The 24,989-nt window shown below is 37.9% G+C and overlaps 2 protein-coding genes across 2 annotated transcripts; one reads left to right on the top strand and one right to left on the bottom strand.

The window, feature by feature from the left end:
- The first annotated feature begins 291 nt into the window (after nt 1–291).
- On the top strand, nt 292–7,489 carry LOC128508789 (CD209 antigen-like protein C). Its single transcript, XM_053480270.1, has 5 exons — nt 292–354; nt 4,515–4,745; nt 4,841–4,980; nt 5,852–5,964; nt 6,899–7,489. Exons 1-5 carry the CDS (start codon nt 345–347, stop codon nt 7,035–7,037), a joined length of 633 nt encoding a protein of 210 aa, XP_053336245.1. The 5' UTR covers nt 292–344; the 3' UTR covers nt 7,038–7,489.
- Nucleotides 7,490–9,870: 2,381 nt separating this feature from the next.
- On the bottom strand, nt 9,871–23,359 carry LOC128508783 (CD209 antigen-like protein C). Its single transcript, XM_053480262.1, has 5 exons — nt 23,114–23,359; nt 12,362–12,580; nt 11,587–11,720; nt 10,321–10,427; nt 9,871–10,097 (listed from the first exon to the last, which is right to left on the bottom strand). The coding sequence occupies exons 1-5, from the start codon at nt 23,265–23,267 to the stop codon at nt 9,953–9,955; spliced, it is 759 nt and encodes a 252-aa protein (XP_053336237.1). The 5' UTR covers nt 23,268–23,359; the 3' UTR covers nt 9,871–9,952.
- Between the last annotated feature and the right edge of the window lie 1,630 nt (nt 23,360–24,989).

Below are 24,989 nucleotides of genomic sequence, written 5' to 3'. Positions count from 1 at the left end.
CCATTTTGTGCGTGTGTGCATGTGTGCATGTGTGCATGCGTGTGCGTGTGCATAAATAGACATGCAAAGAGAACTGATACTGAATTCTCAGACAGTGACATATATTACGTATACTACACACGCACAGACACACACACGCACAATTATTCTGAGAGCTGGAGCAAGAACAGAATAGACCTGAGCATTACACAGGGTGAAGGCTGATAACAGAAACGGAGATGAGTGGAAACATTTATGAAAACTCAGCGAATTACAGATCCACTGCCTCAAAAGACTCATATGAAGACATTTATCTGAATGAAGATGTTCCTGAGACTCAAGTGCCAGAAAGCCATAGGAGATCTATGACCTCAGGTACAACACATTACATTTACAAACTGTTAGTGTTGAACAAAGTATTATATCATGGGGTATCATTAATGGAGTAATAATAAGAGTAGGGTTTGCGGTTGGTTAATCTGGTTGCTATTATTATTATTATTATTATTATTATTATTATTATTATACCCCATCCATTGATTAGTAATTGTGGATTGTGTAGGGTCATGGGGTCCCGGAGCCTCTCCTAGGGAACTTGCTGGCTCAAGGCAGGGTACACAAGGCAGGGCACTAGCACACACAATAATAATAATAATAATAAATTATTACAATTATTATTATTATTATTGTTATTATTATTATTATTATTATTATTATTATTATTATTATTGTTTGTGCGTAAGGAACATTGGTCTCAGTGCTACTCTGTGTAATCGCCTACATGGCTGTCACTGAGACTGTCAACTGTGTAGTTTTTTGCAACAAACACTTGATGGACATGTGGTTAAACCACAAATATTTCATTAGTAGATAAATGTATTACAGCAAAAGAAAAACAGAAAAAAACAAGAAAATAATTTGACAGTTGATTGCTAAATATATATAAATAAATAAATGTATTTATACAAAAAATGTATACCCACTACATGGTAACAGGAGACATCTATGTCTCTCGTCTCACACAATAGCCTCAATGATGGTGCGAGTACATGAAAAGGAATAAAGGAATGAAGAAAACATAATTTTGCAAATTGCTACCATAATTCAGGTTTTAAAAAGAAGAATACTCAGAGAAACAACATCACATATTCGATTTTATATACACTACCATTCAAAAGTTTGGGGTCACTTGCAAATTTCTTTCTTTTTGTTTAGTGATTTATTTTCTACATTCTACAACAATACTGGGGATTTCAAAACTATGAAATAACACATATGGAATTGGGTAATTATGTAACAACAAGAAAAACAACAGTTAGTTGTTATTTTAAGACACAGCCTTTCTGTAATAGTTCTTGCAAGAACAGTATTGTCAAGTGCATTTGCAAAATCCGTCAAGCACCATAATGAAACTGGCTCTCATGAAGGCCGTCCCAGGAGGGCGAGACCAAAACCTACCTCTGCCGCAGACAAGAAGTTCATTTAGAGTTATCAGCCTGAAAAATGACCAATTAACAACCAGCAGCTCAGATTAGAGGCGTTATGAGGTCTTTACAGAGCAGAAGTAGCAGAAACATCTCACTATTAACTGTCCAAAGAAGATTATTGCATTTTTTGGACGCCTTCAGCATTCCTTTACAATGTAGAAAGAAATAAAAATCAGGAACAAACATGAAGTTGGAAAGTGACCCCAAACTTTTCAACCGTAGTGTATATATAAAAGAAACACTTCCCCATTTACACTTTGGCTTGTTCCTGTTAAACTGTGGTTTTTAACTTTGTGGTTTTCTCTGACAGACACCTTTAACCACAGGGCATTTATTCTTACATATCTATCAAAGCTAGAGCACAACTGAACAATTTAATGGGGGAAAATACTGTAAAATTATGATGTCTGCAAAAAGCCCAGTTACTGTCCTCCAAAAGCAATGTTTATCTATTTGAATTTTAAATTCTAATTTCCTTTTAGCTAAAACTTATCTATAAGAGTAAGTCCATTTCTATTATGGTCTACATTAATATAAGCAGTAATTTAGTACACTCTAAAAAACGCTGGGTTGTTTTTTCTACCCAAGCGCTGGGTTGCCGCTGTTGGGTCATTTTTCTGGGTTATTTACAGAGAGTTGGGTAGTTTTTGTGTAACCCAGCTGCTGGGTTGAAGTTTGATTGGCTCCTCCCCCAAAGTTCCCCGGTGGATTCAGCGGCTGTCAGTCAGAGCTTCGTGTCTCTCTTGAGCTCCCACACCGCTGATGACGGTTCATTTAAGGGAAAATGACGTTAAATACAAGGTCTGTATACACATGTTCACTCACCTAAGTCACATATGACTGAAAAATTATTACTATATGTGAGATTTATTACTGTTACCGTGTTAAGGTTACACTCAAACTTTCAGGCTGGTCTGAGGTAAGTTAATTTGGCTGACAATAGCTGCTATAGTTAGCCACAGAACCCCACCTGTGTGTGAAAGAAACGGATAAGATGTCTGAGCTTTTTATCTTTCTCTGTAGAATGTTTGCAGGGTGACGAAACTGTAACTGTAGTATTAGCATGACGCTAGCATTTAGTTAGGTTGCTAGCGTTAGCAACCACATTAACATTAGAACTTTATTAATCTCACTGTTTGAGAAAATAAAATGCTGGGGTGTTACAAAACACTGACCCTCTCACAAATATACACACCTGCTAACCTCCCGTTTTTCACTAGCTAGTAATTTACTCCGCGGTCAAAAGTCACCCGCGTTTCTCCCGAATTATAACTATATTATACACCTTTCCCCCTTTGGCAAGTAGTATGCAAATATGACTGCTGCATGTAAGCTAACCAGGTAGCCCTCTTTAACCAAAGTTGCTTGTGACTCAGACTAAACTATCAGTCAGCTGTACAGATAACTACTAGATAAGTATTAATATTTGGGTGACTGTAATGTGCCAGTATGACCCCAGCTATGACAATGTATCTCCTCGGTAATTAGCTTAAAATCAACGCAGACCACAAGATCAACTAGTCTGATAAAGCTCATATATATATGAGCTTTATCCCAAAAGCCATGCTTATTTTGCTTATTTTATTTTTGGTAGTAGCTGTCTCCATGTTTTTGTTTCATGTTATCTATACCCTAGCTTTCATTTCTTTCTAAGGTTGGCACCAACATGGTGGAATACCTCCAGCAGGCTGAAGTGTCAAGGCCGTACCCCTACTGTACATCCTGACGTTGGAAGATGATGACCAGCGCTGCTCTCAGGCATTCGTCCTTCTGGTGGGACAGGCTCTGGAGCAATACACACTACTTGGGGCGGTTGATGTGTGCTTCAAGGCATTTTATATTTTTGACATTAACTATTTAAAGTAGTGTGCACCTGTATAGGACTTTTTGTAATGTTGCTATGAAATAGCAAGGCCTACTTGAAAAGTCATAGACAGTGTTTGTATGTTAAAACGGGACCAGGGCTGGATAGTTTTGTTCTGCAGAAAAGATATCTAATGTCACAGAGAGATCCTGCTCTGTAGAAGCTGCCTCAGCCTATTTGTGTTATTACTCCATTCTGCCCTTGTGAGTAATAGTATAGTAATGATGTCGCTGTTGATTATCGGTTCTTGTGTTTTTGAAAAATAAACGTTTTTTCTATAAACATTTAATAGGATGTTGTTTATTGCATATATGTATGGTTTGCAAAACTTTTAAGTTTTTTTTTTTGTAATAAACCAGTATATCAAAGTAATTTAACTGTTTAATAGACGTGGGTAGTTTTTTTTTTTTTTTTTACAGATTCACTGTAAAACATGAAAATAATAATAACCTATTTGTAAGGTAGAATTAACTCAACATTCCAGTTAAAATGAACCAACATCTGGGTAGAACATTTAACCACTTTATGTGGTAGAATTAACCCAGCATTATAGTTAAATATGACCCAGCATTTGGGTTGAATATTTAGCCCATTTTGCTGGGTTAAAAAAATAACCCATCTTGCTGGGTTAAATTAACCCAGCATTTAGTTAGTCCAATAGTTACCCAGCAGCTGGGTTAAAAACAACCCAGATTGGGTTGTTTTTAACCCAGCATTTTTTAGGGTGTATATATTGTATGATCTGAAATGAGATGTAATGGGATGGTCAAGTACCCACATACTGTACATTGGGCCAAATAATATATTTCTGACTGAACAGTCATAAATGTAAATGCCATATCATGGCCAAGTTGATATCATTTTTAAATATATATATTTTTTAATTAATTTAGATGCTATTAGTTCATATGTGAGACAAAGATATCTATCATTTACCTCAGATATCAATTATTCCTAATAAAGATCTTGTTTGGTAATTTTGTTTATTATTTTGTGATAAATTGATGTGTATGTAAAGTGTCTCCATTATTAACATTTCACATTTCTGCTACTTCAGAAATGTGTTTACATAAAAATTGTATAGATATTTTCCCATAAAATATATATTTATTTTTATATAATGGATTTCTAGGCGTTACATTAGGTCCATTAACACTGTATCTCTGTATCTGCTGTTCCATTAGGATTCAAGACTGCATGGAGCAGGTACAGACTGACTGCAGTGTGTGTGGTGCTGCTGTGTGTTCTTCTGCTGACCACCATCATGGTGCTGGCGTTAAAATTCAACACAATTAATGCAAAATACAACCAGTTACAGACCAGTTACAACACCTTAACTATAGAGAGAAACCAGTTACAGACCAGTTACAACACCTTGACTATAGAGAGATCTAACTGCATGTTGGCTACTTTACGTAAGAATATATAAAAATTGACAGTTCATTATTTTACTGGGTATTAACAAAATATTAAACATTAAGAAGCATTTTGGGTTGTATTATGTGATCAGATCTTGTTAAACAAGGATGGAAATTCTTCAACTTCAGTTTTTACTCCATCTCTACTGAGAAGAAGAACTGGACTGAGAGCAGACAGGACTGCAGAGAGAGAGGAGCAGACCTGGTGATCATAAACAGCACAGAGGAATGGGTATGTGTGTACGTGTGTGTGTGTGTGTGTGTGTGTGTGTATGTAGGCTAAAAATTCTAAAACAGAGTTATGTATTAGTATTTATTGTTATTTTATTGTATATAAAACTGTACAGGTGGGGGTTGTCTCTACTTCTCTCTGTCTTACTTACTGTATGGTATTATGTTTTAAGAATCTTGGCTGATTGTTTTCCTGAAAATTCATGTTTCTCCATTTCGGGACTGGGTAGCCAAATATAATTTTCTATGCACCACCACAAAACTTCAACAAAGCATTTAGCCAGCACTCCTGAGCTCAATGGGATCACATTGTCTCCTGACTTCTTGCTTGCTTGTTTTTGGGCTGATTGAAAAATGAGAAATGTCATGTCAAAGAGCTCAAAATCTCTACCACGTTGGGAAAAAAACATGTTGGTCAACAATAATTAACTCTTTCCAAATTTACCCTGAATTCAAAAAACAGAAAAATCAATCCATAGACTATAATGAGGTTTCTGCAGTGGACACACTGAGAGTGATGTACTCTCAACTTATTTCAAACCAGAGAGCAAGGGCTCCTGCCTTGTAAAAACTTTAAAACGAAAAAAAAAAAAAAAAAATGCTCAAACTGGGCTTTAGATTGTTTGAGAGAGGAGTGTTTAGAAGTTGTCCGATTTTAAGTTTCCTATGTCTGTTTCAAAAATGTAGGACATGATTGCAGTTTCTTTAAAGTGGTACAAAAGTCTTATTATTATTATTATTATTATTATTATTATTATTATTATTAGTGGTAGTATTAGTAGTAGTAGTATTTGATAGTCATTGGGAATAGAAAATTATTTTAATGGCATCTTATTAATGACAGCTCATGGTATCTTTTTTTTTACTCACAGGAGATCATTAAACAGCTGGGCAACTATAATCAGGCTTGGATTGGTCTAAGTGACAGAGACATAGAGGGAGAGTGGAAATGGGTGGATGGTACTGAACTGACCAATGGCACTGGGTAAGAGGCTAGGATCAATTCTTGGAAAAAAAGGATAAATCATTCTGTATTTGTATCTGGTTTATCACCAAATATCATATCATATCATATCATATCATGTCATGTCATGTCATGTCATGTCATGTCATGTCATGTCATGTCATGTCATGTCATGTCATGTCATGTCATATCATATCATATCATATCATATCATATCATATCATATCATATCATATCATATCATATGTCATGTCATGTCATGTCATGTCATATATGTTAACTTCAAATAAGAGGTAGGCAACTTCTGAAAACTGAATCTTTAGAGATGTACAGACAAATCATTATATGTTTAGTCTTCCTGAGAGAATTTTAAACCAGGTTCTAAACTGTTGTTACAAACAACTGTTGTTATTAAACATATGTTACAAAACTGGTACTTATTAAAGCAGTCATGTTAAATGCCAATACAGTATATGAAACATGGGTCGTTAAAGAAAACATATCCGCAGCAGTCCGAGGTAAGGGTGTGTAAAATATCTAAACTGAGAGTGTTATGTGCTCAAATCAAAATTTTAATAAAAGTGATGATATGAACGCATGTTATATCATGTTTTGTAGTAAAAAAAAATTAAAATAAACAAGACATACGACACTTAAACTTACAAAATTTTTATTATAATTATAATAATTATTATACAGAGAGTTCTGCTATACATAATGACTGGCAGACATGTACTGTACTGTATGTGGGGTTCAATCTAAAAATAATAACATCACTGCTTACATTAAAGCTGATCAGCTTAATTCAAGCTTTATCCTTTTAGCTAATTTTAAAATTCTTTATCATCTACGATGGGTACTAATAACTGTAGTTAGTAACTGTTATATAGCTTTGTGAGATAAACGTGTAGAATTAAAAAAAGATAAACAGAGATTCTGATTTTCTGGCTTTTAGGTACTGGTATGAGGGGGAACCAAATAATCTACAGAATGAAGACTGTGGTGAAATCTGTACATTTTCACATAAGAAGGCCTGGAATGACAGACCGTGCTCCCATAAAACAAAGTGGATTTGTGAGAAAAACATTTTTTAGTTGAAAAATAAGAACTTATAGAAAAAAAAATGCTTACAAACAAAGGGGAAATTATGTAAAGCACAGTAAGCAGAATCCTATGTAAATCATTTGTCAAAAGCTATTTTTAATCAATTTTTATATAAATTTTCCTAAAATCTGAAGAATACACTCATTTATCTGACTGCAGAATAAAAAAACTGTTATTGTCATTGTTGTAGTTTTTCTAGAGGTGTTTGAGTGAATTCTAATTTCATATATGTATATATTCATAATGTATAAATATGAAATAAATATAAAGACAAATCTCCCATTTCTGTTTAGTAAGATAAAGCCTGAAAGCTCTCATGCTACAATGCTATCTCAATGCTTTAATCATCAGTTCTAAAAACAAAAAAATAACAGGGAGAAACTGACATATCAAACACAATATGGAAAAGTTTGTTTATTCTTGTTCAGGAAAATTAAATAGATCTAAGTACAGCATTAAACATCCATAAGTGGGTGGCCTGTCTGAATTATTTTATTAAATATTTTAAACGTGATTCATAAGTCATTTTTAAAGATGCCTGGAATTTTTCAACACATGTTTCTAGTACAGGTGGTCCAACAAATGTCTATATTTTTTTTTTTTTCAAAACCTGCAATCAAGTCACCATGGAAGTCAAGATAAATGGAAGAAGGGACCTTCTTCTAAAAAGTATAAAATTTAATGTGTTCTTGATTTAAGGACAGAACTCAACACACTGGGACACACATGAGAATTTGTTAAAGGCTCAAAAGCAAAAGTCCCAGCTATATAACATGGTGGTTAGCTAAAAAAATGTTCAGTGGGTGTTTAGTTGCTTGTATTGTTACTCACATCAAGTTCCAAATTACTCACTACTGTAAGTGGTAAGAACTGTTGGAGGAAACAGAGCAGGTCTGAGATGTTAACTATGAGATGTCAGACCCTTCGTCTATGGAGTGAGTGAGGAGTGAAAAATATTTAAACACACTCCCATCATTGGTGCACACTTGACATTGGCCCTTCCTCAACACTGACCTATCTGTGATTAAGATCTCAACTTTGTTAGGGACTCAACCCAAGGTCCATGCCAGGTCCCTTTATGCTTGCATTCTCCACCACTGTAGGATCTTTCACATGGGGGGCACCACAGATAAATAGACATGAGGCAAGGTCCTATGAGAAAATGATTTTTTTTCAGGAAAATTAGGAAAGGAAAGAGTTTTAAGGAGGAATGAAAGAAAAAAATCGGAGAAAAGTAGTGAAGGTGTGCATGGGTGGGTCTAAATGCAGCTGTCTAGCAGACACAAGGCTGGAGAGCAATGGCGGTAGGCAGAGTGGCAGAGTATATATACAGTATATATATATATATATATATATATATATATATATATATATATAAATAACATGACACAGAGCCTACAGGAAGTCCCTGATTGAGGTTATTTCTGCCAAGAGGGGGTCAACCAGTCATTAATCCAAGTGTTCAATTTTGAATGAGTGTGTTTAATAAAGACACTAAAGATTAGAATATTTTTGTGTTATTATTTTAAACACATTAGATTTGTTAATATCTTTGACTTCAATAAAGATGAGGTGGCTTAGATGAAGGTCAGATTAATTCTTGCAAAAAAAATGAAATTAAAATAAAAAAGAGACAAGCCTCAGGCAAACTTGACTAAGCCCATAATCATTTAAATTGTTAGAAACACCCCTGATCTTCACCTGGTTTCACTTTCTGTAGTGAAACAGGAGGCAAGCAATCTACCATTGAGCCACCAAAGGCGGTCTAGTTAAAATGATTACAATGAACATGTGAAACTGTGTTAATGGCACAACCCTACCCTTTTAGTGTCACAACGTTGCACCTGCAATTAGTTATAATTGTGAGGGCTGAAGTATTAAGAAGTATTATGTTAAAGTAAGTTAAAAATATTAACCAACTAATTAACCTAAGGAGATGAATGATCCTATTCGGTTTAATCTGGACTTGTAAAAGCCATTTTTATTCATAGTACACTTTTAGGGGCTGTTTAATAAAAAATAATTAAAAAGCACAATACAAAGGGGAAATAAGTCACCCATTTTAAAATAAATGTTTTATTGTATACTATGTCATAATAATGCGTTATCTGATGTTTATTAATTAAAGGATAAATCAGGATAACTTATTTATTTATTTCATGCTGCACATTATTATGAATGTGACACACAGGGTGCCACTGGTCACAGGTGTCTCAATCAGTGATCAAAGAGGGAAGTTACATTAGTCCAGCACAGGTGGTTAAACAGCTATCAAAAAGAAGCACAGCAACACATGCAATAACAAAATCACTCCAAACCAGAAAAATACAGCCAAAATAAATCACACACACAAACACATGCACAAATATAGTATTAAAATTAATGTTAGAAATAAAAAAGAAGCACACCTGTGCCGTGACATATAATCCATAGGAAATTAATATATATCCAAATAAAAACAAAAAAGAAAAGAAAATATAATTATATTTTTCTTTCTTTATTTAAAAATGTGTGCAAATAAGGAGAATGTATTTATTTTTTATTCATAATAAATAGACTGATATTCATCAATATGTATCAATAATTTACATGGCAACCTGCATATTGTCTTTTTATCTTTAACTGGTCACATATATAATTAAATACAAATGTACGTTGTTCTGGATGAAGGGCCAAATGCCCAAATGTAATGTAACCATCTAAGTGATACTGCTTTCATCATCACAGCTGTAATAATATAAAAGACATGAACAGTCTCTGTGCTTTTTCTGTCACTAACTGATTACTGAGTTCACTCTCACCAAATGACAACATACACTGTGATTTATTATTAAAATACTGCCTTTTATTCTGTATATATTTAGTAAAAATTTGTACAAAAACACCTTTTTAATGTAAAATAATTTTACTGTGAAAGACGTTTCTCACAGATCCAGTGTAGATTAATAGAGCATTTATTGTCATTCCAGACAGTCACATTTGGAGCACTTAAAAATTCACCACAGTCCTCCTCACCATCTAAATTATTCGGTTCCCCTTTATTCCAGAACCTGAAACCCAGAGAATCAGAATCAGACTCAGATCAGTGTTCAGTTTCCTTCAATTCCACACATTTAACTGAATCCTCTCAGCCTCTGTTTACTGAGATCTACATTGGGACACGACATCAATATAAATATAATAAGGAATAATCTTCCATGCAGGAGAAAAGTTTTACTGTGTTATTGATTTCACTGCACTAAAATAGACACAAAAAGAATCTCAGTTTCTTACTCTGTAGTCAGTGGTGTACCGTCCACCCATTTCCACTCTCCCTGTGTCTCTCTGTCACTCAGACCAATCCAAACCAGGAAGCTGCCCAGCTGTTTAACAATAGACTCCTGTAAATAAAAACACAATGAAAAAGGCTTTAGTCTCTCTCTCTCTCTCTCTCTCTCTCTCTCTCTCTCTCTTTGGGTGTGAGGAGACTTTCCCAACCTTGTTTTTTTTTATTTATTATATTTAGTGGATGTTACTAGTAATACTAAAAGTTAAAAGTTTACGACATAGCATTAGGTGTTTCTCGAAGGACGGAATACAGGTGGAGGAGTTGCTGCTAGTGGTGGGAGAGCAAGTCAGGTGTGAGAATATCTACTCTGCCTCCTGTATAAATAAAGCAATGATGGTCTTTCTGACCAAGACATACCTTGTAAGCACATTGATAAAAAAATTAACATGTGTGAAAGGATCTGTGGTCAAAGGAAAATGAACACACACACACACACACACACACACACACACACACACACACACACACAACCATAGACATCAAAGAGCAAATTAATCACTTTTTAACTGTCAAAAAATGAAAAAAAAAAAAAAAAGTGTAGTAAAAACACTACTGTCTGACCAAAAAAAATTGCAAGAAACCAGTGCCAGCAAAAAAAACAAACAGTCACTTAGAAGAAAGAAAAAAATGGACAGGAGCTGCAGTACTGCAAATGAACTTTCACCTGCACAACACACATGATGTTATTTCTATCTGTTATCACCCAAATGAGGATGGGTTCCCTGTTGAGTCTGGTTCCTCTTAAGGTTTCTTTCTATTGCCATCTCAGGGAGTTTTTCCTTGCCACTGTCGCCGTCATCCTTGGCTTGCTCATCATTCATCATTCATTCATTATTATCTAGACACATTTTTCTCAAACACACACACACACATTCCAAATATTTTTTTTTCTAAAAAAATGATTTCATTTTTGTGAAGCTGCTTTGAGACAATGAGCATTGTTAAAAGCGCTATATAAATAAAATTGAATTAAATAGAATTGAAATGAATGAACAAACAAATAATAAAATAAAACTGAGAAAAAGAGGGGTTATTAATGGTGGGGAAGGGGGGTGGGATTACACTTTTGTTTTTTTCATACACATTATTTTCATTAATAAAGTATATTAAAATCTCAATTAATCTCTCTATTCTTTTCTCTTTTTTTACGTACACACACAAACACACACACACACACACACACACACACACACACACACACACACACACACCTGTTCCTCTCTGCTGTTTATGATCACCAGGTCTGCTCCTTTGTCCCTGCAGTCCTGTCTGCTCTCAGTCCAGTTCTTCTTCTCATTAGACATGAAATAAAGACTGGAGCTGAAGCTGAAACACCTCTCTTTGTCTAAGATTAATTGAGAGAATTGATAGAGATTAAAACACAATAGATTTTAAAAAGAGACCTAGCTTGATCATTTTTATTTTCTGCAGTAGCCTATATAAAATATTGGCGTTTGACTGTTCGCTTTTCTCCAGTCATGTAATTTCATGTGCAGTCCTATAAATCTAGGTAAATCTGATAGTTTGTATATAAATTGGCCTGATCCTGGATGCGGATTTATCCCACATCTAATCTGGGAGGTTCATTTGTGTATTGATGTTCTTATGGTGCCTTTAGGATTATTCAGTTTTTTATGTTTATTTATTTCATTAATAAATCTCTAAACATCTGCATTTATAGGCCTGTGGGTAAAACACATAATTTATCCACTGGTTTCAAAGAAAGCTGATGAAAGAAGATAAAAATCCAAGCACGGAGATAGCAGTAAGTAAAGCATCAGATCAATAACTAGTTTTTTTTTTTGTGTGTGTGTGTTTTGCGCACATTATTTAATTTTCTTCTTTTTGTTTCTCAGTCCAAATATAAAGGGCAATTATATTCTGAATTAAATCTTGATGGTTTAGTTTTAAAACGGCTCAAAGGAACTTCAACTGAAAACATTTAACTGTTGGAAATAAAATGTAATGCTAAATCTATCTACTTACCCAAATCACAAAGTCTCCGCAGGCATTCATTTCTCTCCCTCTGTAACTGGTCTCTCTTTATAGTCAGGTTGTTGTTACTGGTCTGTAACTGGCTGTATTCTGTGTTCAGAATGTTGTATTTGATCCACAGCAATGTGATGGCAGTCAGCAGGAGAACACACAGCAGTGCCACACACACTGCAGTCACTCTGTAACACCTGTTGCATGCAATGTCTCCACCTAGGGGTAAATGAACACAAAGCCACATTTTTCCTAGGTTTCTCCACATGTAAATTTGGCATTTTGGTATGGAATGGATAGAGATTCTGGATAGGATAGTGAATCGTTAACCTTTCTGATTAGGTCCATGTCAGAAAACCAATTCTGCCAAGCAAAAAGGTTAAATAGCCAAACAAGAATTCTACTTTAATTCTATTCTATATAAAATAAAAATATACTCTAAACAATAATTATAAGCATCAGCTAAACATCAGCTGTGACCTATATATTTTTTTAACCCTGTCTTGATTTCAGAAAACTCCGGGTCCGGGTTTTATTCCCGGCCAGGCTCGATTCCCGTCTCTGTGTGCATGGAGTTTGCATGTTCTCCCCGTGCTTGGTGGGTTTCCTCCGGGTACTCAGAAGTGTGTAAATGAGTGTGTGAGTGAGTGTAATGGTGTGTGTGCCCTGCAAATAAATTAGCACCCTGTCCAGATTGTACCCCGCCTCGTGCCCTTAACCTCCTGGGTTAGGCTCCAGGCCCCCCTGAATACAGGATAAAGTGGTATAGAAGATGAGTGAGTGAGTGTCACATACACAGTCATACTGTATATAGTACGATATGCAGTAAAATGCTTACATGCCTGCGAGTGACCTTAAAAAACAAGATTATCAATAAGAAATAAATTATGGAATAAAATAAGAATAAAATATAGAGAAATTTTAGCTATAGAAAATATAGCTTTAGATAATAAGAACAAAATAGAAAATATTAAAAAAATTAACTGTACAAAATATCGAATATTTGGCTGTACAAACATAAAAAATATAGAAACTATTGTGTAAATGAGTGTGTAGATGCAATGTCCATAAATCTGCAATGTGCAAACGTGTAAAAATGAAATAGGAATATCCAGGGTGTGTGCAAATGTCCATGAATGTGCAGTGGGCAAAAATGATTTAGTCCTGTGTAGTGTTCTGATTAAGAAACTGTATTGCCGGCAGGAAGAAGCTCCTTTTTAGTCTCTCTGTGCTGGCCTTCTTGATGGCAAACTTGGCAAACTAGGGTTGGCAAACTTGATGATGGTGGTGGAGTTGGTAGTGGCCATGCAGTCGTAAGTGTATAATTACTCAGAACACAACCCTGGGGGACTCCAGTGCTGAGGGTAAAGGAGGCTGATAGGATTCGCTTTGCGGCGCATCCTTAGTTCTCCCTCAGGATCTCACTTGGCCAGCTCGAATCCGGAGTTAAAAACGTTGAATTATGAGTACAGTGGAACCTCGGATTACGAGTAACGTGGTTTACGAGTGTTTTGCAAGACGAGCAACACTTTTAAATAATTTTTTACTTGAAAAACGAGCATTGTCTTAGTTAACGAGCACCGCGTATCATGTTTCACGCATGCGCTTCTTGTTTTAACAACGAGCGTTACGTCATCACAAGTGAGCCAACGGTTTTTCTCTCTCTTGCAGCAGAATTGTAGGTAATCGTCTCTCCTGCTGGGTAAATACACACACGCGCTGTGTATGTGTGTGTGTGTGTGTGTGTGAGAGATGTGCGTGCGTGCACACACACACACACACACACACACACACACATTAACGGAGAGACCGTTTTTAAAACCGTTTAAAAATTAGCAAGGAACATCGCTAGTCACACTCGCGTGAGTGCATACTAACGGGATTACTACTGTAAAGTAAAACAACAACAACAACAACAACAACAAGAATTAAACAGCTCCTCACCTTTAAAAACAGTCGCGACAGAGAAGAGTTTGTGTGTTTATTTGGCAACCTGAGAGGAGGGGAGCTGTAAAGCCGAGACCTATCGTCTCCCCTGCTGGGTCTTAGTGCCTGCAGTGTTTTTGAGTGCGCGTGTGTTTGTGTCTGTGTAAGGCAGAGAGTTTGTGTGTTTGTTTGGCAACCTGAGAGAAGGGGGCCGTAAACGCGAGCGAGCCCCCCTTCATCCCCCCTCCTCTCAGGTTGCCAAATAAACACACAAACTTCTCTCTGTCGCGATTGTTTTCAAAGGTGAGGAGCTGTTTAATTTGTTTTTTTGTTGTTGTTGTTGTTGTTTTACTTACAGCAGTGATCCTGTTAGTATGTGCTCACGTGAGTGTGACTAGGAATGTTCCTTGCTAATTTTTAAATGGTTTTAAAAACGGTCTATCCGTTAACGTGTGTGTGTGTGTGTGTGTGTGTGTGTGTGTGTGTGCGCGCACATTTTACACACATACACTCTGCATGCACAAACGAAAACCCTTATGTGTCGGGGTTTAATTCTAAATTTTTTTAATGTAAAGTACAGGTTAATTTGTTTTATTTTTACTTTATATTTTGTATTAATTATATTTATGTATTTATTTTTTTGGGCTGTAGAACGAATAATTTAAGTTTCCATTATTTCCTATGGGAAAATTAAATTTGGTTTACGAGTGTTTTGGAATACGAGCCTACTTCCGGAACGAATTCAGCTCGTAATCCGAGGTTCCACTGTACATTGTATACCAATAGAAACAAGAGTGTCTCTATCATACCTAATGTACTCAATGGTGTTGAGTTTGCTGGTTTAAAGTTACTGGAAATTACTTTAAAATACGAAAACAAAGAAAAGTAGGTCGGAGCAGTCGTGACGGCAGCCGACCTCACCGGTGCCATGTTGGTGATCTATCGTCATCTTCCTCATGCCAAAATACAAACAAAGGCTCAAACAGGAAGTTCTGGTTCAGAGGGAGATTGCGCGCTGGATGGACTAATCAGTGGCCGCGTTACAGGACGCACTCGATGACGCAGACTAGGAAATGTTCCGAAACAGCTCAGATAACATCAACGTGTTTACAGAAGCGATTGTGGGATCCATTAGGAAACTAGTGGATGCTACCGTAGAAAAAACTGAATCAGAAGCCGTGGGCTTTAAGGAGTCCATCATTGTTTGCTCCTTTTGTCCTGCTTCCCTTAATGACTATCGCCCTGTAGCCCTCACCTCAGTAGTGATGAAGTGCTTTGAGCGGCTGGTCAAGGACTTCATCATCTCTTCACTACCAGACACACTAGACCCACTACAGTTTGCATACCATCCGAACCATTCCACAGACGATGCAATCTCACATCTCCTCCACACATTACTCACCTAGACACTCGAAAAGGGAATTATGTGAAAATGCTCTTCATCGACTACAGCTCTGCATTTAATACCATAATTCCCTCCAAGCTCACCACCAAGCTGGAGCACCTGGGACTCAGCACATCACTGTGTCAGTGGATCTCCAACTTCCTAACTGGCAGACCACATGTCTCAGCCTCTCTCACTCTCAGCACTGGAGCCCCCAGGGTGTTCTGAGCCCCCTACTGTACGCATTGTACACCTATGACTGCATAGCCACTACGAACTCCACCACCATCATCAAGTTTGCTGATGACACTGTCATGGTGAGCCTGATCTCTGACAACGATGAGACAGCCTACCTGGAGAAGGTTGGAAATCTGGAGAACTGGTGCCAGAAGAACAATCTCCTCCTGAGCACTAGCAAGACAAAGGAGTTGATGGTGGACTTTAGTACAAAGCAGGAGAGGAACTACTGTACCAGACCCCAGTCATCAACAGCAGCCTAGTGGAGAGAGTGGAGAGCTTCAAATACCTTAGCATTCACATCATGCAGGACCTGTCATAGTCCTGTCACATCAACACCGTGGTGAAAAAGGCCCAGCAGCATCTCTACCACCTCAGGCGCTTGAGAGACTTTAGACTGCCCTCCAAGGTGCTTAGGAAATTTTACTCTTGCATCATAGAGAGCATCCTGATGAGAAACATCTTAACCTGGTTCGGGAACACCACCATGCAGGACAGACGAGCTCTACAGAGAGTTGTGCATTAAGCTGAGCGCATCACCCTCACTGAGCTCCCTGATCTGCACTCGATCTACAGCAAGCGGTGCTGGACCAAGGCCAGGAAGATCGTGAAGGACCCCAGCCATACCAACAATGGACTATTCTCTCTGTTGTGGTCAGGAAAGCGCTTCCGCTCCCTGAAGGCCAACACAGAGAGACTGGGGAGGAGCTTCTTCCCGCAGGCGATACGGTCTCTCAACCAGATTAACACATAAGACTAATCATCTCCGCGTTTTTGCAACATTGCGCAAAATGGACACTCATGGACATTATTCATCTGTGCACACCCCAATGCACACAAAGAATGCTCAATTGCACAATTCAGGACTATTGCACACTTTTAATTTTTCATTCATTCCACGTATTATTTGCATTTAAATGGTGTGTGTGTGTGTGGGGGGGGGGGTGTCGAGATTGTGCCTTGTAGCCATCCTTGACTGTTGTGTAGCAATGATCCAGTATCGTTTCACCCCTGGTGAAAGTTTGGCGCTGCACATTTGAGATTGGCTGTGCTAAACTCACACAATAAGCCTGGTGTTGTGTCTGGTGCTGTGTGAGTGCCTCATGCAGCTTGCATAAAGCAGTGACTATATTCGCTTGTGGTGGGATATAAAAGGTGCTGATTATGACCGATGTAAGTTTCCAAGGAAGGTAAAAAGGATGTCAATTGATGGTCAGTAGTTCCAGAATGGGTGTGCAGAAGCGTGTGAGAGGAACAACGCTCGCACTGTTGCACCAGCTGTGGTTCACCATTAAACACACGCCGCCTCCCCGTGAATTCCCAGAGTCCCGTGTCCTGTCCATGTAAGGTAAAATCTCTCATGTGGCTGTGTAGTATGGGGTGTGGCAACTTAGAGACAGCGGGGTTTAAACCCGGATACTTAAATCCAAAAATAAATTGGTCTAGAGCCTTAGCCACCTGAGCTCTACTACAACATTGTACATCTATTGTGTTCTTGTGAAAATAGTTCCTGTTTAATCTAGCTTAAGCACAAAACTTTGGTTTTATCCAAACATCCATCTATAAACTTTCTATAACAAAACTTGGCATCATTATTCAAAGCTATTACACTTTACACCTGCTGCTTTAAAGATAAATTTATACATCAGTAGCAGGTTGAATTCTGTCATATGTATTAGTTGAAAGGTTCCCGGAGTAGATCTGGAATTATTTGTAGTTTTTTTTTATCTGTATTATTTGATAATTATTGTTTTTCATTACTGTGAGAGTGCAAAACAAAATTTCTACTAGTCTAAGATCATGTTTAACCACCACTCTCTGAGACAAAAGAAAAAAAGTTTGCACCAACAACCACATACACACACCACACACACACACACACACACACACACACACACACACACACATATGATGCAAAGGGGGCAGGACATATATTTAATATTCCCTTTTATTATGTTTTTCCTCATTAGATTGTCTTCAGGACAGAGGTGTTTGTGTTTTGTGGTTTTTCAGGAACATGCCAAGATGTGCGATTTTTTTTTCCCTCTTAAATGTAAGACAATGAAAAATAAGAGGCTGCAGAGAACATTGTCCATTATGTGTCCTGCACAGATTCCTGACCTCAACCCCACTGAACACAACTTCATGCCTAGCTTTCTTGCCTAAACCAACATTAGGATTCCTGATGGCAGGGTGAAAATATGGCTTTATTTTTTTTAGCTCAGTAAGGCAGTGTTTAGTCTTAGAACTGCAGCAAACTGGGCATCTGCAGTGAATAGTGCATCTAGCAACACATGACTGATCTTCATCCTTGTTTGTATATAAATGTACATTGTGATGGCTGGTCTAAAGCTAGTGCCTCTTACCCTGTTTACTCTCCTTGCTAGGCCAGGAAAAAGCTGAAGGAATCCCCTCAGCACTAGTGACAGCTCCATGGCCCATTTAGAAGGGGCAGGGTGCCTGAACCATCTTGTGGTAACTGGCATGTTGAGTACTGTAGCTACTTAAAAACTCACACATGAAATTACTGTTGGTTCCTTGCTTTAAGCTTCTGTCAACTGTGACCATCCCCCAGTTTTGGACATCTGCTACCATCTGCAGAAGCCGAGGAATTTCTCTCTCTGCACCTTCATCCCTGTTTCTAAACCTTGACAATTTTTTTAAACTATAAAAAGAAAAAAAGAAAAGAAATATGCTCCTAATGAGTAGATTTGTTATACAATAAAAGCCAAGTCCATGTAAATGAAGCAATGATAACCAGCTGTGTTGAACAAAGCAATGGTAAGCAGCTCCCAAAGCAAAAATAGTATCACAAATAAACATAAACATGGCACAACCCATCATCATTAGTGCTGGCTTTACATGGTTAACACCTAGCAAAAAATATTTGGTTAGCTATATAAATACTAAAACTCAAGTAATATTAGCACCATTATAGTGATGGCATTATGTATAAACCTCAGTGGTGGTCAAAGTACACAAATCCTAGAAAAAAAGTAAGTATAGAAGAAAGGTGAAAAATCCTAGGAATGTTGTACTCTAGCAAAAGTAGAATTCCTTCATTTAAAACTTTACTTTATTGAAGGCTTCACAAAGATGCTGTATTTTGTGCAATCAGCTGTGATTTAAATTAGAACTGCTTACAGTGGGTGTGTTATTGTTCAGTTTGGGATTGTTAACAGCTAAGAAAAGTTTCATCAAGCAACAATCTCAAATCCCACACAATAATGATGGAGCTGTATAAGTTTTATTAATGCAGGAGATGGGAGTACAGTAGTTACCCAATTGGAATGGTTATTACCGTCACGCTCACCGCCGTGTAAAATGTCAGCGGGCAAAATAAATCAGTTGCATTTCAAAGTCATTCGTAAAATGGCCGCCAGGTGGCGCAAAGTGACATTTTTGCTCGTTGCAGTAAATACAATAGTGACTGTTATATAGCGTATCTCTGTATCTGTTCATTGTTATTTAAGTTCTGGATTATTATACAGATTAATCAGTTATTAAACATAGCGTCTATTTAGAAAAAATGCCCCACGATTTCGGAGCTTCAGGAAATCTCCCGGCGCTCCGCCCATAACACCGGGTCAACTCATGTCGGAAAGAATTTATTAACGGTTTCTATATGTGGGCTATTGTTTTTTTTTCCTTATAATATTTGTTAATTTAATTTAAATGAGGTTTGGGCTCAGGACTTCGGCATCGTGAACCCCCTCTTTAATTTTCTACATAGTTTTAATCAGCGCTCAGCCGCATGCATAAAGTTTTCCAGAGCGCACCGGCAGAAGTAGACTAATGATTATGAATGCGTCAGGAAAACAGCAAGCAAAACGCGTTCAAGTTCACCAAAAACAATACAGAACAGCGCACCTTATTTGCTTTCAAACATTTACAAAAATCATGAAGTTTTTTCGTTATTGTGAGTGCGCTAAAGTTTTATAAAGGCCATGTAGTCTTATATAGTTTTATTATATAGTTTGTGCACATTAATCTGACAACAGTTTTTTCAGCCTGTCACGGCGTACGCCCAAATCAATATCGCTCCTCGCTCACTAGTTAGGTGGCCTCCCCTTCAGACATGCGAAGAAGCGGGGCTGCGGAATTAGGCACAAATGGTGAAGAAGAGCTCTCCTTGCTAATGATCCCGGGCTTGCACCCCGCGCTATAAAATACTCGGGGTTTGTTGGGTTACAGTGGATTTTACTACGCGCTGTGTGTGCGACGCGCGTGCAACAACGCGGAAGTGCGGCATGCAAGCGGGGCAAATGGAACGCGCCCCAGGGACTTCAAAGAAGAGCCAGCGCAACGGAGCTGCTGTCCGCGGATGGCCGTCGTACTTGTATTTTATAGCGCGGGGTGCAAACCCGGGATCATTAGCAAGGATAGCTTACCAGCCGTGCCTAATTCCGTCATGTCATGTGGGCATTATAAGATTTGTATTGAAAACTTCTAACTAAAAAGTGGCAGCTGGCACACCTAAAAATAGACGCAGGTTATTTTTTTTATAGTCTAAATAAAAACCCTCCGCTTTAATTTCCTATAGTCTAATCAGCGCTCAACCGCACGCATAGTTTTCCCGAGCGCGAGGAATTTTTTTGTGCTAAATAATGTTTATGCAGTATAATAATTCCTATTAATCCTGGGTTGTTCTTTTAGTGTCACTATAGTGCTTTACAATGCCAGACAACATTCAAATACAAATTATTCACCCTCCCCAGGTGTGAATCGGCTGTTCTCACCTATACATTCAGAGGAACTGAAATGCACTTCTCCCCACTTTAAAAACCTCTTGAATCTGAGGCTCTTCTAGAGACTTTCAGTGATTTAAATTTGTGTAATTTTAATCTTCTGGATGCTAGATTCTAAAGTTGACATTGTTACCGTTTTTAATCCTTGGAATGGAAGAAATTGAGATTTTCCGTATGATAGCATAAATTGCATTGTTTTTAATCAGTCTATACACAATAATATTCTTCGGTATTTTTATATAAAAAAACAGGCATGGGACTATCTTGGTTTATTAATCCTCGTGCCTGGTTTAGGTTAAGTATTCAGTGCACACCATTTGTACATCTGTTATTTTAACTATATCATAACACTCAGAAAGACCTTTTATTTGGGGTTAAGTGACTGATGTGCCTTACACTTTTCAGCTGAGCCTCTGTTTCACTGTTAATCCACGACGTTTCATGAGTATGATAGACCTCTTGACACCTCTCTCTCTCTCACACACACACACAGCAAACCAAATCATCATTAGCACGTCCCTCCCCCAAACAGCGCAGCCATTTACTTTCTTTACATTTCCTTACATCTGAACTGAGTCGTTTACATACGTCACTGATTAATAGCTCATCATATCAATTTATTCATACAGATGTAAAGGAAAATTTACTGTTACTGAATGATTGACTCTGACAGAGCCATAAGAACAATGGCAGCCGGAACACCTAAATTAGATGCAGGATTAATTTTTATAATCTAAATAAAAATGCTTTTCTAAACGTGGGCTATTGTTATTTACTTACAATATTTGTTAATTTAATTTAAATGGGGTTTGGGCTCCGGGATGTTGAGCATCGTGATCCTCCTCTTTACTTTAATGTTTAACTTGTTTTTCATAAGGGTTTGCCAGCAGTGGTACAGCGCAACGGGGGTCATTATTTACTATTAAAGAAAATTATGATGATATGCCATGGGGTGTGCCTGTGACGGGTCCGCGCCCAAATCTACTATCGCTACTCGCTCACTCCGTAGGCTCCCTGAATAGGCGACAAAGGGAGGAAGCCGCCTATTCGTTCCGGCCTGCGATAATTAACCTCAATATGATCTCGGGCTTGCTCCACATTATAAAAGCAAAGCGTGGAGTTTTGTCCGAGGTCCAGGAAGTACGTGATGTGGTGGAGAATAGGAGAGTGGCATGTCAGTGGGGTGATGTGACGCGCCCCAGAGACTTTAAACAAGGACACTAGAATTCCGCCCTTTGATCCCTGCGCTGAGGACAGCGAGAGAAAGAGCTGCGCGAGCTCCCGCAGCATCTTCACTCCCGCACCGTGCCCGCCTTCTCAGCCCCGCTGCCGAAGAGGAAAAGGCTGCGAGGATGTTTGTGTTAAGATTTTACGTCAGTGAGGACTTGCGCTGACCATCAACAGCGGGAGAAGCGCCGTAACGAGGGAGCGTGCAGAAGCGCTGCCTCCGCGTGCTCCGTTCTGCCACTCCGCCCACCGCCACTTATCGTCATCTGTGTGCCCGCATGCCAGTGTGGCACAGCCCCCGGAACTACACATGCACAACCTTTATCCCTTCCTTTGCATTCTTCCGCCTTCAACCCTTTTCTTCCCAATTTTACCTAAATAAATTACCCTTTTCCCGTAAGACCTCGCCTCGAGTCCGTGCTTTATGGTGCTGTCTGTGCAACATGGGTCGAACCTGTTACAGATCATAACAGCCTACTGCATTTCATTCTTATAATAACGCAAAAACACAAGCGGGGCTGAATGACCGACATCAGCTGACGCAGTAGAACGTCCTGACAATGTTTTAATTTTATGGTCATTTATTTCAGTTAATAAATCTACTATAACTTTTAAGAAAACAAGATATAAGACGACACAAAACCCTACACGCTTCTTTTCTAATTACAAGTGATAAAATCTAAAGGCTCACTGTATTAACATTTATTTTGCTTAAATATGATCTTAATAAGATTTGATTTAATTTGAATTCCTAATGTGTACTGTAATTTTAGTACTGTGATTATGAATTCGTTTAACTACAGTGTTTCACTTGATTTTATCCGCTACTACGTGCTAAAGGAGCGCGTCTCATTAATCCCGCAGAGAATAAACTAAGGCATGAGGCGTCAGTCGGTAGTTATATAGCGCCACTCAGTGGTAAAAGCCAGAAAACGCACAAACCCAAATACTGCCGCAGAGCGCCGCGACGGTAAAACCAACGCTCCGATGAGGTAACCACTGTATTTAGTGATCTAGGGTCTTTTTTTATTAATATTAAGATTTACAAGACTTTCCCCAGCCATCTCTAATATTAAGGTATAGAAAGCAGTGATGAGCAATCTTTTGAAACAAAGAGGGCAAACTGCTGTTTAGCTCCATTGCTCATACAGACTCTTATTGTTAATGTATATACATTGAGCACAGAGTCTAGTTAACTAAAGCAAACATAAAACATAATCTATTGTGTACCTGAGTGTTGAGTTTGTAGCTTATTCTTTAAATCAGTTTTCTCCATCTCCGTGTCGTAGCCTTTAAAATCATCTCTAGTTTTATAGATGACCATCGTCATGTCCTCTTCTTCTCCTCTATTGTCCATGCAGTTGACAGAAGGACACAGGAACATCTCCAAACTACACAAGACTAAACACTGAATTACTGCGTCTTTGTGTGTGAGAACATTACTGTACAGCCGTGGGGTTTTACTGACGTGTAAAGAAAATGTTGAGAAAATGAAAGTGCTGCTGATAGAAAAGGAAGTGAGAGGACAGAAGTGGTTTCTTGTGATTAATGTGTGACGCAATCTAACTACAGTTCCCAGGTCATGTCCTTTGACAGATGTTAGGCCTTTAACCTCCAGATATTGTATCAAATAAAAGAAGGAAAAAAAAATCACAATTATTCTCGGTATGTGTGACACAACATACTACCAGCATACAAAAGACAACACCAAAACACACTTACTAAAACATGTTGAAAACGACCAACAAGCAATCCATAACACTAAAATATGAAAATAATGTGTGTGTGTGTGTATGTGTGTGTGTGTGAGTGTGTGAGCGAGAGTGTGTGTGTGTGTGTGTGAGTGTGTGAGAGAGAGTGTGTGTGTGTGTGTGTGTGTGTGTGTGTGTGAGTGTGTGTGTGTGTGTGTGTGTGTGTGTGTGTGTGTGTGTGTAAAAGAGAGAGAGGGCGAGGTGACTTTAAATGAAAAAGGAACCAAGCTTTTTGGGAAGGGACCAGGGAATTTTTTGTTCTTTTGACATGGACAGGTTGTGTAATAGTCTTTATAAAAATCTGCAATTACTGTAAATGGAAACCTTATAATAAGGTTTCCTTTCAGGTTTTCCACTTATTATGTTTCACACTCATCTTAAAATGGATTCAAATCCCCTTTCCCCCTAATTATTCTACACAGTACTACACAATAATAAAAAAAAAAAAAAACACCCCAAAAAAAGAAGGTTTAAGATTTTGTTATAATTTTTGAAAAAAATGAAGACTGAAATATCTAGGTAGCGAACATACTCAGACCCATCACTGGGTTAAAGCACCTGTGGCAACAATGACAGCCTTAAATATCCATGCGACTGATGCTACAAGCTCGGCACACCTTTGTTTTTTGTAGGTTCCCTCCTTTTTTTCAGTCCCTAAACGATCTTGTTCTGGTCATGTGACCTTGAAACGCATCCAGTTGCTCTATGTCTCTGTGCACATACACTTAATGCAAAAACAGACCTACACACTTACTTGTGAAAATGTTATTACTTCATAGTACTTTCTCGATTTTGACCAAAAGACTCTAATGACCCCACCGTGGTGGCCTGGTGGCTTAGTGGTTAGCATTGTCATTTTGCTCGGGTTTGTTCGTGCACCAGGTCTGCATAAAGTTTTCATGTTCTCCCTGTGCTTAATGGGTTTCCTTCAAGATGTAAATTAGGCTAATTGGCATTCAATCTGTTGCCTAGGACCACAACAGTCTCTAGAATCACACCTGTACACACTCATACTTACAGCATGAATTTATTCTATCAGCTAATCATATGGCACTCAGATAAAGTCATTTATGTCAATTGTGGAAAAAAAAATATTGATCTATAATTGTAGTCAAGTGGAAGGTACCAAATACCCAGAAGGCCTTTGTTTAAGAGGCTTTGATCCTCGCGGTACTTGTTCAAAGAGGCACCTGCACGACAAATTGAGAAGTGAGAAAAGCATGCAGGCAGGAGGCAAAGGTTAGGTAACAGAGCAATAGATATGAAAACTAACATCAGGAAAAAAAATAATACTAATAATATTTATTACAATTTTATTATTATATCTACGCTTACATTGGTTAATGATAATTGGG

Source organism: Clarias gariepinus, chromosome 20, assembly GCF_024256425.1.
Source record: "Clarias gariepinus isolate MV-2021 ecotype Netherlands chromosome 20, CGAR_prim_01v2, whole genome shotgun sequence".
Lineage (NCBI taxonomy): Eukaryota > Metazoa > Chordata > Actinopteri > Siluriformes > Clariidae > Clarias > Clarias gariepinus.
The sequence above is the reverse complement of the archived record's forward strand: the minus strand, read 5'-3'. Positions and strand labels throughout refer to the sequence as shown.

Coding starts and splice junctions, on each gene's coding strand:
- LOC128508789 (XM_053480270.1), top strand. Junction 4,981..5,851: donor TAAACAGCACAGAGGAATGG/GTATGTGTGTAC, acceptor TTTTACTCACAG/GAGATCATTAAACAGCTGGG. Junction 5,965..6,898: donor GAACTGACCAATGGCACTGG/GTAAGAGGCTAG, acceptor TCTGGCTTTTAG/GTACTGGTATGAGGGGGAAC.
- LOC128508783 (XM_053480262.1), bottom strand. CDS start 23,267: ATGTTCCTGTGTCCTTCTGTCAACTGCATGGACAATAGAGGAGAAGAA. Junction 12,581..23,113: donor GCTACAAACTCAACACTCAG/GTACACAATAGA, acceptor ATTTACCCCTAG/GTGGAGACATTGCATGCAAC. Junction 10,098..10,320: donor GGTACACCACTGACTACAGA/GTAAGAAACTGA, acceptor TCTGGGTTTCAG/GTTCTGGAATAAAGGGGAAC.